A 17,895-nucleotide genomic window follows, 5' to 3' on the forward strand; every position below is an offset into this window, starting at 1 on the left:
AACATTTGACCCAGTTAGGCCCAGTGCGCACTTACCTTTTTTTGCCGCGGATTTCCTGCAGTTTTGCTGCATGTTTCGCTGCATGTTATGTTCATAACATCTCTGCAGTGATTCACCTGTAAATCCTATGGGAAAAAAAAATGTTGTGCGCACTATGCGGATTTCGACAGCTGCATGTTTTGCTGCGGGATTCCCGCAACAAAAACAATTGCATGTCACTTATTTTCCGCACGTCGCTGCGGCATTTCACTCCATTGACTGTAATGTAATCGTGAAATCCCGCAGGGAATAACGCAGGCAGCAAATTCTGTGCGGTTCATTGTGTTTTCCTGCGTTATTCCCTGCGGTTTTTCGTGGTTTCGGGACATAATATTCATCGCTGCCTGCGGTTTGCAGGGAAGTGATGTCATTATGACAGGAAGAGGAAGCTGAGCAGAGAGTTAACACACACACATATCAGAAACAGACATAGAACACACACACACATCACACTCACACACAGACACAGACCTATAGAATAAAAAAAAAAGTGGGCTCCGCCGTATTTTTACCGTCCAGCCGAGGTAAACACACAGCGGCGGCCCGATATTCTCAGGCTGGGGAGGGCCATAGTTAATGCCCTCTCCCTCCCGCAGTAGAGAATATCAGCCCGCAGCTGCCCCGGGACTGTCACATCCATTATGCAGCAGTCCCGGAGTGTCCTCGGTGCTTCCTGTTGCTGTGATGCGGTGGCAATCAAGGTAATAATGAGTTAATGTCAGCGCATCGCCGCCACTAAGTCCAGGCTTTAATCATGGCAGCGTCTATGAGACAGCTTTCATGATTAACCTGTAAGTAAAGTGAATAAACACCGAAAAATCCTTTATTTGAAATAAAACACAAAAAAGCCCTGTCTTTCACCATTTTATTACCCCCCCCCCTCAAACATACAGCTCCGGCGTAATCCACGGAAGTCCCACGTCGCTTGCATCCAGCCGCGACTGACACTGAACTGAATGCAGCCTCACAACGAGCCTGCAGAGAGGTAATTACAGGGCATTTCTCACGGCCAGTAATGTGAACACACTACCGCCGGGAGAAATGCAGTGTGTCGATTGTTGATTGATCTGTCCTCTATCTATCTATCCCTCTATCTATCTATCTGTCTATTTATCTATCTATCTACTATCTGTTTATTTTTTTATTTATTTTTTTTTCTTCAATGTGCTTTATTGCATTGAATGCAATAAAGCACATGTACCAACCTGCGGCAAAACCGCGGTAAAAATAGCGCGGCAAAACCGCAGCAAACCGCATGCAGTTTTCGGGTGCAGTTTGCCGCGTTTTTTTTTACCGCGGGTGCGGTAATCGTTCAGACCCTGCGGAATTTTCTTAAGAAAATTCCGTTTTCCAGTGCGCACAGGGCCTTAGTCTTCTATATATTTTTTATTTTTAATTCGAGGTATTCATCGAAAGGGATTGCCAAGCACTGTTCTTAGATGCAACAACAGAATTATAGGTTTTCCATAGTAACTGTTTAACTCAGTGGTTCTAGAACTGTTTCATTAACAAAAATAATAACTCCAGCCACTTTATTGTACTAGCATGAGATTTTTACTCTCAGCTGTGCTGTGGCTTAGTTGCACAATACTGCAAAAATGTAACTCAACAATATATGATTAGTGGGGGTGCGACAACAACTACAAATTAGCCATACCTGGGTACTGCACATTGGCCCACTATTGTATTGAATAAGAGGCGGATGTGCAGTACTTGGCTGTGGCCACTATACATTTTTTCGGAGCTGTGCTATGCAACTCCTTAGGGTACTTTCACACTTGCGTTGTTTTCCTTCCGTTACAATCCGCCCTTTTGGAAAACAGCGGAATCCGTTAACGGATTCCGCTGTTTCCCATAGACTTGTATGGATGACGGATTGTACCAAAAGGACCTGCGTTGCTTCCGCTGGGCGACGCTCCGTTGCTTCCGTCCAGCGGGAGGAACGCAGCATGTAACGTTGTTTTGAGCAGCGGAATCCTCTGGATTTCACTGCGCATGCTCTTTTTTTTTTTTTTTTTTAAAATCAAACTTTATTTTGGCTCGCGGTGGCCGAACGTTCAGCTGAGCGCCCGTCCGCCGGCATGCCTGGGCGCCGGCAAGTGACAGCGCTCAGCTGATCACCCAGTGGTCGGCTGCAGGGAGCGATCAGCTGATCACCCGGCGGCCGGCTGCAGGGAGCGATCAGCTGATCACCCGGCGGCCGGCTGCAGGGAGCGATCAGCTGATCACCCGGCGACCGGCTGCAGGGAGCCATCAGCTGATCACCCGGCGGCCGGCTGCAGGGAGCCATCAGCTGATCACCCGGCGGCCGGCTGCAGGGAGCCATCAGCTGATCACCCGGCTGCAGGGAGCCATCAGCTGATCACCCGGCGGCCGGCTGCAGGGAGCGATCAGCTGATCACCCGGCGGCCGGCTACTGGGAGCGATCAGCTGACCGTTCACAATAGTCTGCCGCCAGTAAAACTGTAAAAAAAAAACAACCGGATTCCGTTGTTTTGCAGCATCCGTTGCATCCGTTGTGCCACTATTTGCAACACATCCGTTGCATCCGTCACACAACGCAATGCAACGGATACCGTTCAACGCAAGTGTGAAACTAGCCTTAACTGAGCACATCCAGATGCCACCAAGGGAGAACAGCTGATCAAACCCCCAGACTACTCCGGACCTACCTCTGCCAGCTTCTTTCAGCACCACTGCAGGTGATTGACTGATCTTTAACGTGTACATAGAGACCTGTCAATCGATTCTTTGAGAAGAGCTGCCAAGGGGTGGTGCTGGACTAGTCTAATTTTTTGTTCTGGTCCCCGGTTGGAATTTCAAAGCATATTTTCTCTGAAATACTGCATAGTTTAATAAAAAATATACCTGTCTGTGAAGTTTAATAAAAAATATACCTGTCTGTGAAGTTTAATAAAAATATACCTGTCTGTGATTTGTGCAGTTTGACTTTCATTTGTGGTCATTTTTCATTATAAGCTGTTATGGTTGTCCATGTGGAATAACACTACTACTGACCTTTTTTTAGCTTAACTTGTTTCCTATATTTTTCACTCTGCAGATTCGATCTCTAATTTTTAGTTGTATAGTGGATGGAGACTAGCTGCTCTAATATCTCATATACACAGCACACAAAGACCTGATGGATTTGTGATTTCCTCTCTCTAAATACCACATATTGAGAAGCAGCAGTGGCATACTGAGATGGTAGATATGGCTCCAACTCTGCGATAAGCTAAATCTCGTACTAGAAGCTGCAGCATGATCTATGTGGATTTCTGCCTCTGATATTGTTTTGAGGTGCTTTTCACCTACCCATCCAAAGGCTTTAAAACCATATGTTACCTGTTATTTCAGTGAGTTGTAAGAATGAAAGTGACCTAAATATAACTTTTAATAGACTAGTTAAAATTAGTGAGCCACTGCTGACCTATATGGCCTACAGTATATAATTGATAAAAACTGCAGACAAGTCTCAGTATACTAGAGGGTTGTGTGCACTTAACAGAAATAACAGAAAATGCACAAATGACATCATCACAAGATAGCTGATGGGTGAATAGTATGCAAGAGGTTAAACGTTGGTGGCATCAACCAATTGTTGTAATATGCCTTCATGGTTGAGGACCCAGCAAGTCCAATCTATCATAGCGATATAAATTCAGACAAGTCCGCTATCTTTTCTGTTGCCTTCTGATACCAAAGAATGCTACAAAAACACCTTTGAACCCTGAAACTGATCAAACTCTGATTAGAAGATTAGTGAGGACTAGAGTTGATTGAGTCCGCCAAAATCCGGGACCGGCGGATCCCTGCCGGATTGAAAATAAAAATTTGGATCCGCTCTGCATTCCAGTGCCCATATAAGTCTATGGGGGACAAGAATCCGGAGATGAAAAATGTTTGTGGAAGGGATACGGGGGTAGGAGCACGCACTGTGTACTCCCCCGAGGCTGTGTCATGGCAGTAAACTCCTTCCGGGTCACGCTTTTCCCTTTCAGAGCTGACAATTCAATATTCATTGTTTTGCCCGCCCACCGGTGCATGTAATTGTTTGCAGCTAGACACGCCCCCACCCTGAGTGGCAGTGTGTCAGCTGACTGCAACCAATCACAGGCGGTAGGACAGCCGGTGGGCAGGGAAAGCAGTGCAAGTGTCTACAGGTCAGTATGGTGAATGTGCATGTCTTTCAGAAACACATGCACGTTCCGTCAGAAGTGTGCGGCTGTGTCGGTGATGCGCTTTCAGACTCTTACAAGTCTGACATGACATCAGCCGGCACAGCGTGCGCTCTCTGAACATGAGCGTGCATGTACACATAAACACGCACATGTTCAGTGTGCTGCACAGTCTGGCTTCTTTTATGGGTTTTGTTTTTCAACAATGGTGTTCTCCTTGGTTGTCTCGAATGAAGTGCACCTTTGTTCAAACAACTACGCATGGTGCTATCTGACACTGATGTTCTTTGAGCTTGAAGTTCACCTTTAATCTCTTTAGAAGTTTTTCTGGGCTCTTTTGTTACCATTTGTATTATCCATCTCTTTGATTTGTCATCAATTTTCCTCCTGCGGCCTCATCCAGGGAGGTTGGCTACTGTCCCGTTGATCTTAAATTTCTGAATAATATGTGCAACTGTAGTCACAGTAACATCAAGCTGCTTGGAGATGGTCTTATAGCCTTTACCTTTAACATGCTTGTCTATAATTTTCTTTCTAATCTCCTGAGACAACTCTTTCCTTTGCTTCCTCTGGTCCATTCTGAGTGTGGTACACACCATGTCACCAAACAGCACAGTGAGTATCTGTAACAATATATACAGGCCCACTGACTGATTACAAGATTGTAGACACCTGTGATGCTAATTAGTGGACATACCTTGATTCTTGATTTAACATGTCCCATTTGTCACATTTTCAGGGGTACCATCATTTCTATCCAGGGCGATTTCATGAGTTTTATTTTTTTATTAAATTCTGTGGAAGCATGGTTGAAAATCAATCCCTTACTTTGATTTGTTCATTTTCATAGATATTATTACTTTTGTCAAATTCAAGTTATTTCTGTGACCATTGTGGGTTTTTCTTTCATTAAACAAGGGGTGCCAACAATATTGACCGTGTGTAAAGGCCCCGTCACACTAAGCAACATCGCTAGCAACATCGCTGCTAACGAACAACTTTTGTGACGTTGCTAGCGATGTTGCTGTGTGTGACATCCAGCAACAACCTGGCCCCTGCTGTGAGGTCGTTGGTTGTTGCTGAATGTCCTGGGCCATTTTTTAGTTGTTGCTGTCCTGCTGTGAAGCACAGATCGCTGTGTGTGACAGCGAGAGAGCAACAACTAAATGTGCAGGCAGCAGGAGCCGGCTTCTGCAGAGGCTGGTAACCAATGTAAACATCGGGTAACCAAGAAGCCCTGTCCTTGGTTACCCGATATTTACCTTTGATACCAGCCTCCCCCGCTCTCACTGTCAGTGCCGGCTCCTGCTCTGTGCACATGTAGCTGCAGGACACATCGGGTTAATTAACCCGATGTGTGCTGTAACTAGGAGAGCAAGGAGCCAGCGCTCAGTGTGCGCTGCTCTCTGCTCTGTGCACATTTAGCTGCAGCACACATCGGGTAATTAACCCCATGTGTGCTGTACTAGGAGAGCAGGGAGCCAGCGCTAAGCATTGTGCGCTGCTCCCTGCTCTGTGCACATTTAGCTGCAGCACACATAGGGTAATTAACCCCATGTGTGCTGTACTAGGAGAGCAGGGAGCCAGCGCTCAGTGTGCGCTGCTCCCTGCTCTCTGCACGTGTAGCTTTGTGAGCTGGTAACCAAGGTAAATATCGGGTTGGTTTCCCGATATTTACCTTAGTTACCAAGCGCAGCATCTTCCACGCGGCGCTGGGGGCTGGTCACTGGTTGCTGGTGAGCTCACCAGCAACTCGTGTAGCCACGCTCCAGCGATCCCTGCCAGGTCAGGTTGCTGGTGGGATCGCTGGAGCGTCGCAGTGTGACATCTCACCAGCAACCTCCTAGCAACTTACCAGCGATCCCTATCGTTGCTGGGATCGCTGGTAAGTTGCTTAGTGTGACTGGACCTTAAGGCTTTCAAGTGATGTAACATTCATTACCATAGAAACAAAAAAGATCACAAAAACAAAGACTTATTTGCAGTCCCTCGCATATTGTATCAAATAGGTTACTAAGGAATCAATCGTTTTGTAACAAATATGTGTGTTTAATGTCACTTTTAGGTAGGAATCTAGTACTTTATTCGTTAGATGTGTGCAATCCCAAAGCAATCTACAGTCATAAGGTGCTGGATTTTTCATTACTTTAGCAGTGGATATCTTCTGCTCTCAGAATACTTGTTGAGCCATAGGCAGATTTAGATATCTTTCCACACATTTATTTCTAGTAAGAAATGTTTTTAATCCAGTATTATCAGTGTCACATAATTGCACACGATAGCTGCTGTCTGATAGCATATACCCAACAAGATTTATAAAGCATCCCTAAAATTGTATTTTTGTGCAATATTTATAGATTTTTGCAGATATTTAATTTTTTTATAACCTGTAAATAAAAAAATTATGATTGGATGCATCATAAGCCTATAGTAGTGATTGTTGAGAGAAAAAATGTTAATTTTTGCAGAACATTGAAACTTGTTTGCAAAGACAATATAATTCCTTCTTTTCTGCAACTTTTTTCATCTTTATGCTTTTGTATTGTCATTCCTTTTTTTACAACAGCCAACATAGCTGTATGTGGGCTTGTTTTTTAGTCAGACGAGTCCTAGTTATAAATTACAACATTCATTAGATCATATAATGAACTGGGAAATTGGAAAACGAATTATACGTACAGTAACATGGTGAATAAATCCCCTCTATTTCACAATTGTTTCAATTTTTGATTTTATGGTGTTTCTTGTCCCATAACAATGAATTTGTAACTTATGCGATATCACATTTGTACAGTTTTTTTCTTTTGCTGCTTTCAAAAAGTTCTCAATTTTATTAAAATAGGAGGGAAAAGATGGGACTCGCAGAAAAAAAAATCAGAATTCTAAAAAGGAAAAAGTAATCAAACTACAATGGTAAAGTATAACTGAGGTCAACTTACAGCATGATGTTTGTAAAAAAAAAAAACAAAAAAACTTTTGGACAACCTCCTTCAAGGCAAATTTAGTGAAGACCGCGAACACGCCAATACAAATCTTATATCTACCAACATAACCATTGTTTTTCTGATAGGTTTTAGTCCTAATACCCTAATAATATGCATCTTAGCCTTTACCTATGTTGTTAAGACATGGGCAATAAAAAAGTGACAGACCATGATCACCCAGAGAAATAATAGTACGATGTCTTAAGTGATGAAATATCCATATAATTATTTTGTATTTCAATGTGTAGGCCTACAATGCTATCTCTTTTTGAAGCCAGAATTCTACTGTGAATTTGTTGAGGAAAGAAGTTGGCTACAGTAAAAGTTTTTCATCCCAATCTTTGTTTATACCCAAAAAGTTTTGTATTGATAAGTAAGTAAATACATATACAAATTATGACCTCATCAAGAAGAGCCTGCATCCACAATCCTGATATATTCTTCTACATCTGTGGAGAGCGCATGGTTAAAAAACAAAGAAATATCACAGACTTTGTGCATTGAGTATACCTGGCTTTTTTGGAATACAGCTTGAGACCAGGAAAAGGGTTAGGCTCTACATACGGTTTGCAAATCATGTGTGGAGCAGCTACAATAGTGGACAAATGGTGAAACAAAAAGTTTAAACTTTTTGGTGGGCCAATGGTTCGGAGAGAACCGAAAAACCACCATAATGATTGTTATGTTTGTGCTTTATTCGTTACAATAAAGCATGGTGGAATTATCCTTATTTGTAATCAGCAAGAAGACCTATTCCACATGGTAATGACGTCCCCATACCAGTGTTTACCAGTTTACCAGACCTTCCACTGTCAAACTCTGAAGATAGGCAGGAATTGGATTGGATGGCAGGTAGTGGCTGTGGAAATGAATTTTGAGGCCTTCAAATGCAAGACTTTCAACCTTTTCAAGGTCTCAGTCACTAAGACAAAAAGAACATAACCTGATTTCAGACTTTAATCTATCCAAATAAGCATCTGAACTTTTAGCGGCCAAACTTGATGAACAAAATCTTATAAAGGCGGAACTTAAAATTGCGGCCTATCAGACAAGAGAAGTGAAGATTCTCCCATATTTGAACCATGGGGAAGAACTTGTATACTGCAATGATATCCCAGGAATTGTACTTCAAATGTGACTAATGGAATATTGACCTGAAGACTGTCGGCTTTTTATAGACTACTCCACTGGAAGCTTGAAATCTGTTCTCTTACAGAATGGTAATTGTTATGCATGTCTTCCCATTGCTCACTCCACTAAACTTAAAGAAGAATATGAAAATGTAAAAATGCTATTACAGAAAATTTGTTATGAAGATCAGTGGTCGATATTTGTTGATCTGAAGATCGTGAACTTCTTGCTAGGATAGCAATCTGGATACACAAAATACCCATGCTTCATGTGCCTCTGGGATACCAGGGCAAAGCAAGATCATTGGACAAAAGTGTCATGGTCTACAATAGAAAATTCTTTTTCGTTCTGCAAATATCAACAAGCTGTTGGTGGACAAGAACAAAATCATTCTCCCACCACTTTGTATTAAGCTAGAATTAATAAAGCAACTTGTTAGGGCTTTGGACAAATCGGGTAATTGCTTCAGGTACATTTGTAGGTTATTCCCTGTCCTGAGCATGGAAAAACTAAAAGCTGGAATCCTTTGGTGGTCATCAAATTCACAAACTTATTGAGTCCAATTTTACCATGTGCACCAATGACACTGAGGCTTTGGCCTGGAAGAGTATTGTCTGTGTTGTGATGAACTACTTGGGTGATTACAGAGCAGACAATTATGAAGAATTGATGCATGATATGGTCACTAACTTCAGATATTTAGAAGTTAAAATGATTATAAAGATGTGCTATCTTTGTAGCCATTTAAACAAATTTCAAGATAACCTTGGAGACTTCAGCGAGGAACAAGGTTGGAGGATATGAAGGTGATGGAGGAGCAATATCAAGGCAGAAGGGACATTCACATGATGGCAGACTACTGTTGAAGCCTCCAACGTGATTGTCCTGATCACACATAAAAGGAAATTGTATAACAAATATAAACAAGGGTTGTTTTTTGTTTTTTTATGTTTTTGTTTTTTTGAAGCATTGACATTAATAACAATAACTACTTAATATTGTAGTAATAAATCAAATCATACATATCTTTCCTCACACTGTTAAATTTTTTTTTTTTTGTTTTATTTTATACTGTTTATTTGTTGGAACAAAAGTAATCTTGCACTTCTGAATATTTTTAATTCAACTGAAGTCTGAAGTCATATTCTTAAGCAGCACCATAAACTTAATATAAAACTGTTCAAATATCGTTTCCACTAAAATTAATGTATATGAGAGTTATAGATTAAAGAAAATGTTTGCAGTCTCACTTGTAACTCAAGTAGAGGAATACCAGTGTCTATAAAGTGTCATACACCTGCAGTACTTTATAAAAGTTGAAGCTAGGTATGGAAAAATTCTGCAAAGTAAAAAATGCTTTCAAAAATAGAATTAATATTTTTTTTTTATAATTTATCAATTTACAGTCAATGAACAAAAGAGGAATAAATGTAAATTAAATCAATATTTGGTTTTCCAGTTTTTCCATTCACAATGACGTCAAAGCGTCAATTCTTCTAGGCATACTTGCACAAAGTTTTTTTTAAAGAACTCCGCAGGGAAGTTATTCCAAATATCTTGAATAGTGATCGGCGAACCCGAGCTGTAAAGTTCGTTGTAAGTACCGGATACCTATTTTCCATCCACGAACCCTGAACAAGGACATTGATATGGGGGGGACTGGCAGATAAGGATAAAGGTGGTGAAGATCCCAATCGCCAGTCGGGGTCCACCGTGCTCCAAGATGGTAAAGGAGCTGCTGGCAACCGATAAGTCAGGCGGATAATGCAGAGCTTGGTGGCTCCGAAATAATATGAACCTGATCCACATTAAAAGTCACTTGGACCAGAACTATTGTGAACCCTGTTAATGCCACGGGATCCACACACCTAAACCAGGACCTCTCCTGTTAGCACCACAGGAGTCCTGAGGTTTACTGTCCGTGTGCATAGGGGGCACATCGGGACAAGTGGCGCCACAGCCCACTTAACTCCACTGTGCTGCTACACCAGGACTGGAGAAATAGGAGGGGAAGCGCGGCGCCTGACTCTAACTTGCCAAGTCACGAAATCTTGGTGTGACAGGCACCGGACGCCTAACCCTACTTACCACTTCCAGAAGTAGAGGCTGAAGCCACAATGTGGCTCTATCATGTGCAAGGACAACTGAAGGAGATTGAAGACTGTGCACCATGGTGCGGTCTCAAAGCCCTTTTATCACCTAGGGTCTGCCCAAAACCCAGTGTGAACCACAATGGCACCTCTGGGGGCCAATAGCGGAGTGCCACATCATCAGTGACATCACCAGCGGCCTATCCGGAAGCACCACTTCACTGATAACACAATGGCAGCACTGCCCCAAACACTCTACCAATCATCGTCTGATGACCAATGATGCGGTGCCAGGTCATAAGGGCGGGCCTCTGCGAGCCAGTCCGGAGTAGCCACATCATCAGGACACCTGAGCCTATCAGGGTCTGCCACCTCACGGACATGCCCAGTGAAGTCCTTACCGGACTTAGACTCTGATGCACTAAGTGCCTGAGCATGCTCAGTATCCTGAACAACAGACTTAGTCTCAGAAATAAAACTATCAGCCTGAGCATATTCAGTAGGCACAGCAAAGGACTTGGACACAGACCGAAGTTCAAGTACCTGAGCAAAGAGGCTTTTCGCACAAAGTGTGGGAGAATGCTCAGTAGCCTGAACTGAGGACTTAACCTCAGAAATGGAATTCACAGGCTGAGCATGCTCACCAGGCGAAACAATGGAAATCGGCATTGGCTGGGGTAAATCGGCATGTGCATTGCGCCCTAGTTGCTTCTCCACACTTAGACATAGAGGAAGAAGCAGCCAGCTGGATGACATGAGGCACGGGGAAAAATGGCGGCCGGCGCCTGGGCGTAGCAGGAACTACAGCAGATTGCTTGCTGCTACAGCGGTACCAATTTGTAACAGATGTGTCGGGGAAATCTGTGTAACTGTTCCGGTTCGGCCACCTGGATAATGATAAGAATTAAAATAAAGGAAAAAGAAGTTAATTAATCATTAACCCTCCCACATATTCACTGCTTACCCCGCCCACTGACCCAAGACTAAGTTTCCACTATAAGAATTTGCTGAATTTTGATGCTGCAGATTTTATGTAAAATTTCTGCACCAATTAACTAAATTAGCTTACTTGCATTTTTTTCATTCAAGTTTTTAGTGCATTTTTTTTTACATGAGTTTTTATTATGGTTTTTTTTTCTGCTTTAGTTTTGTTTAGTTTTGATATGTTATGATTGAAATAAAACTGCTTTGTTTTGGATACTTCGTTACTTGACTTTAACTTATTGATACAGTTATGTGTAGACTTCATGTACTTTTATTGCAAAATGTACTAATAACGCATGTTTTATGCGCGGATATTCCTCATCTCACTCAAGTCTATTCGGAAAATCCACTTATCTACCACAGTAGTGCTCATTTTTTGTTTTGGTCTGCTGTATAAACAGTCAACCAAACATCCGCTGATTGGCAAAAGTTTAACGATCGGCAGTCATATTGTCATCGGTCGTTCCATGTAAACTGACCTTAAAGGAATTGTGTTAGCACACAAAGACTGTTCAACCAAGTACAGGCACTCGGTGCATCACAATGCAGCCAATCATTTAAATACATGTTCCCACTTGCTTGTTTTCATCTATTCCACCCCTCTTTAATTGACAGCTCTCGTTTTATAGAGCCAGAGAAGGGCAGAGATGGAAGGAAAACTAGCAACTGGGAAGGTGTATTTAAATGATTGGATCCATGATGGATCGAGCGCCTGTACTGGGTTTGAACAGTTATTCTGTGCTGACAGTATCCAGACAAGTTTGGCAGTAGCTTTCTCATATCAAACACAGGGAAAGTGAGCGCTCAGGTGTGTGAAAGAGATGGCTGAGATAACTGCCATCTGAACCATCGTTTGGCTGAAACCTATCTAAAAAATAGGGGCTCTAAAATGATCTATTTTTAAGTTTAGTATAGTGATATATTGCAATGGCAGGTCACCTCCCCACACTTTTATTGCATTAACCTGCAAACCCCCAGTATAACCTTGTAAATGGTAAAGAAAGATGGAGTAGTTAAACATTTAAAATGTACTTGTCAATTACATTTTGGTAGATTTTTTTTAGGATGTTATTCTGAGCAGATTTTCAGGTGTTTTAGGACCTGAATCCCCACCAATCTGCTTAGAATAAAAAGGGCTAAAACAAATAACAAATCTTCTAAACTTTTACTTATGCTATTTTCAGATTGCGTTACAGCCTATGTTTAGTGGCTCTGTTGGGGCTTATGTACAAATCAAAACAGGATTCAGAAGAATGTACTGACTGGACCATTCACAGTAATGATCCATATGGAGACGCAGTGTGCTGTCAGATATCCTTTTCAGCCATCTACCCTATTTGATGCGGGCAACAAGATGTAGACTCCCCACACTGTCCCCTCGCCATACTGTGTCCCTTTTTGATACCGTACAGCCTTGATAGAGTGTCCTTGCGCTGTCCCTTGTATTCTGCCCCCCATACTGTGCCCTGACATTTGTATACTGAGTCAACACCTTTAATCTTCCTCCCACACTCAGTAAAAGTTCCTAACATCTTTAGCTCCATGGTGGAGCACGTACCTTTTCCCTCACTTTCACCACCTTTGGTGCCACAGAAACCTGCACCCCTATATCCCACACAGCCTTTACCCACTATTCTCTCTCAAACACCCTACACCCCATCATACTACTCTCTGATAGTCTGAATTCCCCCATATACCACACACCCTGCACTTCTCATGTCCCTCTCTACCCTGATTACTTGTCACATGTGCCTCCATCTCCTCAAGCTTCTCCTTTACTTCCTGCTGCATCCAGATGTCAATACTCTGTGGCTCCTCCCAAACGAGCCATATTAACATGGACATTATTGTTGGCCCTATACCACTAACAGGTATTTGCTTTCATCTAGGCAGGAGCTAATTAGTGCTTCTTTGCCCCTATAGCATGCTTGCATATCAAATTCCTATTGGCTAATTCAGCCCTGTATAACGGTAGCTCCTGGTGGCCCTTCCAGATCAGAGGCCCGGCGGGAGTGACTACTTTGTTTCCCCCCCAATTCCTGTAGCTACGCTACTGGTTCATAGTTAAAGGAGTATTCCCATTACCATGATCCTATCCCAAAATGCAGTAGGTCTAATAATAGTAGCAAAAACCTCCAATTAGAAATATAGTATAGTCTTCGTGAGAAATTCTGTGCATTTTGTTGATTGGCAGTGATCAAGGAAGCCTCATTCTGAGACCGAAGCTCCATAGGAATCAATGGGTGTCATTCAACATTACACCATTGGATTATGTTATAACATCGAGAATTTATTTTTAATTAACAAATGGGTAAATGAGGGAGTGTGGAAGAGTCTGTATTCCCCAATTAGGTTACGTAAGAAATTTGAGGATTTTTTTTGTAAATTAGTAGGCAAACAAGGAAGTGTTTATTCAAATAAACTAATTTTTTTTCGTGTGTGTTTTAACTCTATACTTGCGGGATTAGTAATGGGGGTGTCTGATAGACTCCTCTCCGTTACTAGCCCTGGGCTTGATGTCACCTGTCGATTCACACCTGACATCAACCCTAAAAGTATTGCACCAATTGCCATCGCACCAGGGCAATTGGCAAGAGCCAAGTAAAATACCAGAATTGGCTCATCTAATGGATGCACCAATTCTAGGGCGACTGCAGGCTATTTTTAGCCTGGGAAGGGCCAAATAACCATGGGCCTTCCCAGCCTGATAATACCAGCCCCCAGCTGTCAGCTTTACCTTGGCTGGTTATCAAAAACAGCTGAGCCCACGTCGTTTGTTTAAATTATTATTTTTTTCTTTTGAAAAAAGCATAGGGTCCTGTCTATTTTTGATAACCAGCCAAGGTAAAGCTGAGGGTCGCAGCCCATAGCTGTCTGCTTTTCCTGCGTGGACTATGAAAATTAGGGGGGACCCCCACTTAATTTTTTTTTTTTTTTATGCACATTTATTTGCAGGCCAATTGCCCCGTTTTGCTTCCTTTTGCAGCCCACTAGCCTTTACTATGACCATTTTACAGCCATTTTACATTTCTAATTGGATGTATTTACTATTATTATTATTATTTACACCTACTACATAATGGGATAGGGTCTTTGAAATGGGAATAACCCTTTAACCCTTTTGTCTAGACCATTTCCTTCCAAAAAAGTCAACCTTGGAGCCTGAGGTTAAGGAAAAAAATGTACTATTGAACAGTATAGTCCCATTTAATCTAAACTTTCTATGAAATATGGATGGCTTACTGGCCTCTGTTTGATCCTTTGAGTGTGCGATGGTCATGTCTGGCTAATGTTTTGGTAGCAGCAGGTAGCCTGAACAAGCTGTTCTAGAATACTTCTTTATGTAGAGTAGCAGTAATTCACACACAGATGGAGGACCTTATGAACCTTCACAAAGGTCATGATCCATCTGAGATCTAAGACACTGCTTTTTGTGTGAACTTATCGTGCTCTCATTCCTAAATGGAGAAATTAGTTACTGTATAAATATATATTGCATTACAGACACATCATTCTTGCAAGAAGATATATAAGTCATTCAAATGTATATTACACTGTTATGCTCTTAAATTCAAGAAACGACCCACTCATAAAGACTTGATTAATTGTATTTGTTCTACATAGTTTTAATAGTGTAAAGATGTCCACTTTCTTCATGGTTTGGACTGAATTCAAACATTGTTAGCATCTTTTGATTTAAAACTATTTGGGCAGTCAGGTGAGAGACAAGGGTGTTGTGTCGTCAGCTATTATCTCCCTAGAATGGCTTGAAAAAAAAAGCATAAGTAGGCCTGCTATATTATGTTATGAAATGGCTATTTTGTAGGGAAGCTAGGCGTTATTTCTATTTTCACCTTTCCAATATCTTTTAAATGAAAACAATTATTGCTCCAGTTTTAATTTCTCTTAAAAATCAACTGCTATTTTTACATTTATAGGCCTTGGCCACTACTTAACAAGTTCCTTTAATGTGATTTAACTGCCATAGATAAGATATTATTTTGTTTTCCTAAATCCTTTTTTAACCTGAGCTGCTCTTCTGGTGACATGATCTTTGGCTATGCATATCCTGACTTCCTGTGATGTCACATTAAAATCTCCCTGAGTTCCTGGCTCTGGAAACTGCCAGGTGGAAATGGTTTACTGTGTGGGTGTGCAGGATTCCATTCAGCAAAACTCACACTACTCCTGTACATGTCCTCCATGTAGATGCATGGCAGAATCAATGTTGTTTAACTCCTTCATGACATTTGACATTTTGGTACATCAAAGATGCTAAGCCCGCATCTTTCCTTGCACATGATGGTTGATTTAATCAGCCATTGTGTGCCATTGTGTGTGTTTGACAGCTATCGGTGTGTGGGAGATTTACCTTTGGCTGGTAACCTGTTAAATCTTGCTGTCAATCTCTGACAGCGTGATTTAAGCAAAGGTGCACGTAATTAACTGCGCCCATTTGGTGTGCCAGGGACATGATCATGAGGCGCCAATGGGTTGTCAAGACAGCTGGGGCTCAGCTGATGACCAGTGTTGGTCATGACGATCGTCCTGTGAATGCCAGTTGCAAGCTGATGTTCATAAGAAATTATTTCAGCTTCATGTCCCCTAAGGGGACCATTAAATTACAATAAACCGTGAAAGAAAAAGTTTAAAAAAAAGATAAAAAAATGTAATTATCCCCTTTTGCCCCATTAAAAATAAAACAATTAACAAAATACACATTTGGTATTGCTGCTTTTGTAAGTGTCTGATCTATTAAAATATAAAATAAATTAATCCAATCCGTAAACCGTGTAATGAGAAAAAAAAAATCAAACTGCCTGAATTATGGAGTTTTTTTGGCCTCTGCAATTTAGCAACAAGATTCAATTAAAACATTTTATTTACCCCAAAATGATATCTGTAAATCAGTCAGCTCAGGGTGCAAAAAATAAGCCATGACACAGTGCCATATGCCAAAAAATGAAAACGTTACAGGTCATGGAACATGGTGACATCCTCCAAAAATGTTCTTACAAATTATCCAAATTTTTGGTATCTGCAAACTTGTACTAACCTAGAAAATCATATTGCCAAGTCAATTTTACCATATAGTGAACATGGTAAATAAAAACCCCTAAAACAATAGTGAAATAGCACTTTTTTTTGCCGTTTCAATGCCCTTGTAATTCTTCATCTGTTTTTCCCGTGCATCACATGATGAAATTAATGATGTCATTCAAAAGTGCAACTTGTCCCACAAAAAACAAGGCTCCATTCTGGAATGTATATATTTATATATATATATACAGAGAGAGAGCAAAGTCTAGAGGGAAATGGGAAATTAATGTCTGCTTCACCTTCTTTTTTTTTTTTCATTTTTCTTTACGACCGTAAAGGAACGTTAACAAACCGTTAACATATTAATACATTTTGCTTGTTTTATTACTGGTATATTAGTCTCCGTTATAGAAACAAAAATCTGTCTTCTACCTGCATAACAGGGCTGACTGGTTCTCCTCTGATCGTTGACTGCGGAGGAGGAAGAGCTGACACTCTTTCCAATAATGAATGCACAGCATTTGTTCAAAACTGTGCATGCAATGGTCTGGAAGGTAATGATGGTAATAAATTACCTCTGTCTTCTCCGTATCCAGCCAGATCTAATAGTCAACTGCAGCATAATTTCATGCAGGCAGCTTTACTCTGCATTGACATTTTAGAACATGAGTGCAGAGTAAAATGTTGAACCACCTGGATGTTTTAAGTCAAATAGGTAATTGTCTCCCAGAAAGGAGTACTGTTGCATACCACATACTGTCTTTCCTGAAATTAAGTCCCAAGGTAAAAATATAGCTTACTACCTTTTAACATCTTAGTAGCTTGACATTCATACCATGATTAAGTTCTTATATAAGAACTAGAAGTTCGTATATTGAACATTTTTAGACCACATTGTACTTTCCTTTTCTTATGATTCCACTTATGTCTACTATATGTTTGATGTTTTTCAGGTGTGACTCACAATATTCCTTTACTTCGGGAAGTTATCACTAACCCTCGTTTCATTAAAGGAGATATCACTACTAAATTTCTCCCTGAAGTTTATCCTGATGGATTCAAAGGTTTGTCTTTTACATTGCAGATTTATTGACCTGCATTATTGGTTTTGCAATGCACTTAAATCTATTAAATTCTATTGTGATCCATTACAATTTACAGGTGATAGGTGGATCATTTACACTTTACCTACTGCTAGAGATTTACCAACTTTATAATAGAAAAATTATTCCTATTATAGTGCTCTTGAAAAATAAACCTGTGTTGGGATTGGTAGTTAGACTGTGAATGCAGTTTCCCTTTTATTTAGTTTTCATCAGTCTCCACCATGTCCTATTATGTTCCATGTGGTAGTAGTAGAAGGTGTAACTTTAAGCCTTCCTTGTTTTTATTTACTTGAAGAACAATTTTCTACATTAAATGAGTGGTCTTATTTAAATGAGTAGTCTT

General features: G+C 41.0%; 1 protein-coding gene across 1 annotated transcript in view; it reads left to right on the top strand.

Moving 5' to 3' along the window:
• PCCA (propionyl-CoA carboxylase subunit alpha) overlaps nucleotides 1-17,895 on the top strand; it is a 926,251-nt gene that overhangs the window by 547,945 nt on the left and 360,411 nt on the right. The window contains exon 17 of the mRNA XM_075336705.1: nucleotides 17,400-17,510. Within this exon, the coding sequence (XP_075192820.1) occupies nucleotides 17,400-17,510 (111 nt within the window). The remainder of the gene's footprint in view (nucleotides 1-17,399; nucleotides 17,511-17,895) is intronic.

The sequence above is a fragment of the Anomaloglossus baeobatrachus genome, chromosome 2, assembly GCF_048569485.1.
Source record: "Anomaloglossus baeobatrachus isolate aAnoBae1 chromosome 2, aAnoBae1.hap1, whole genome shotgun sequence".
NCBI lineage: Eukaryota > Metazoa > Chordata > Amphibia > Anura > Aromobatidae > Anomaloglossus > Anomaloglossus baeobatrachus.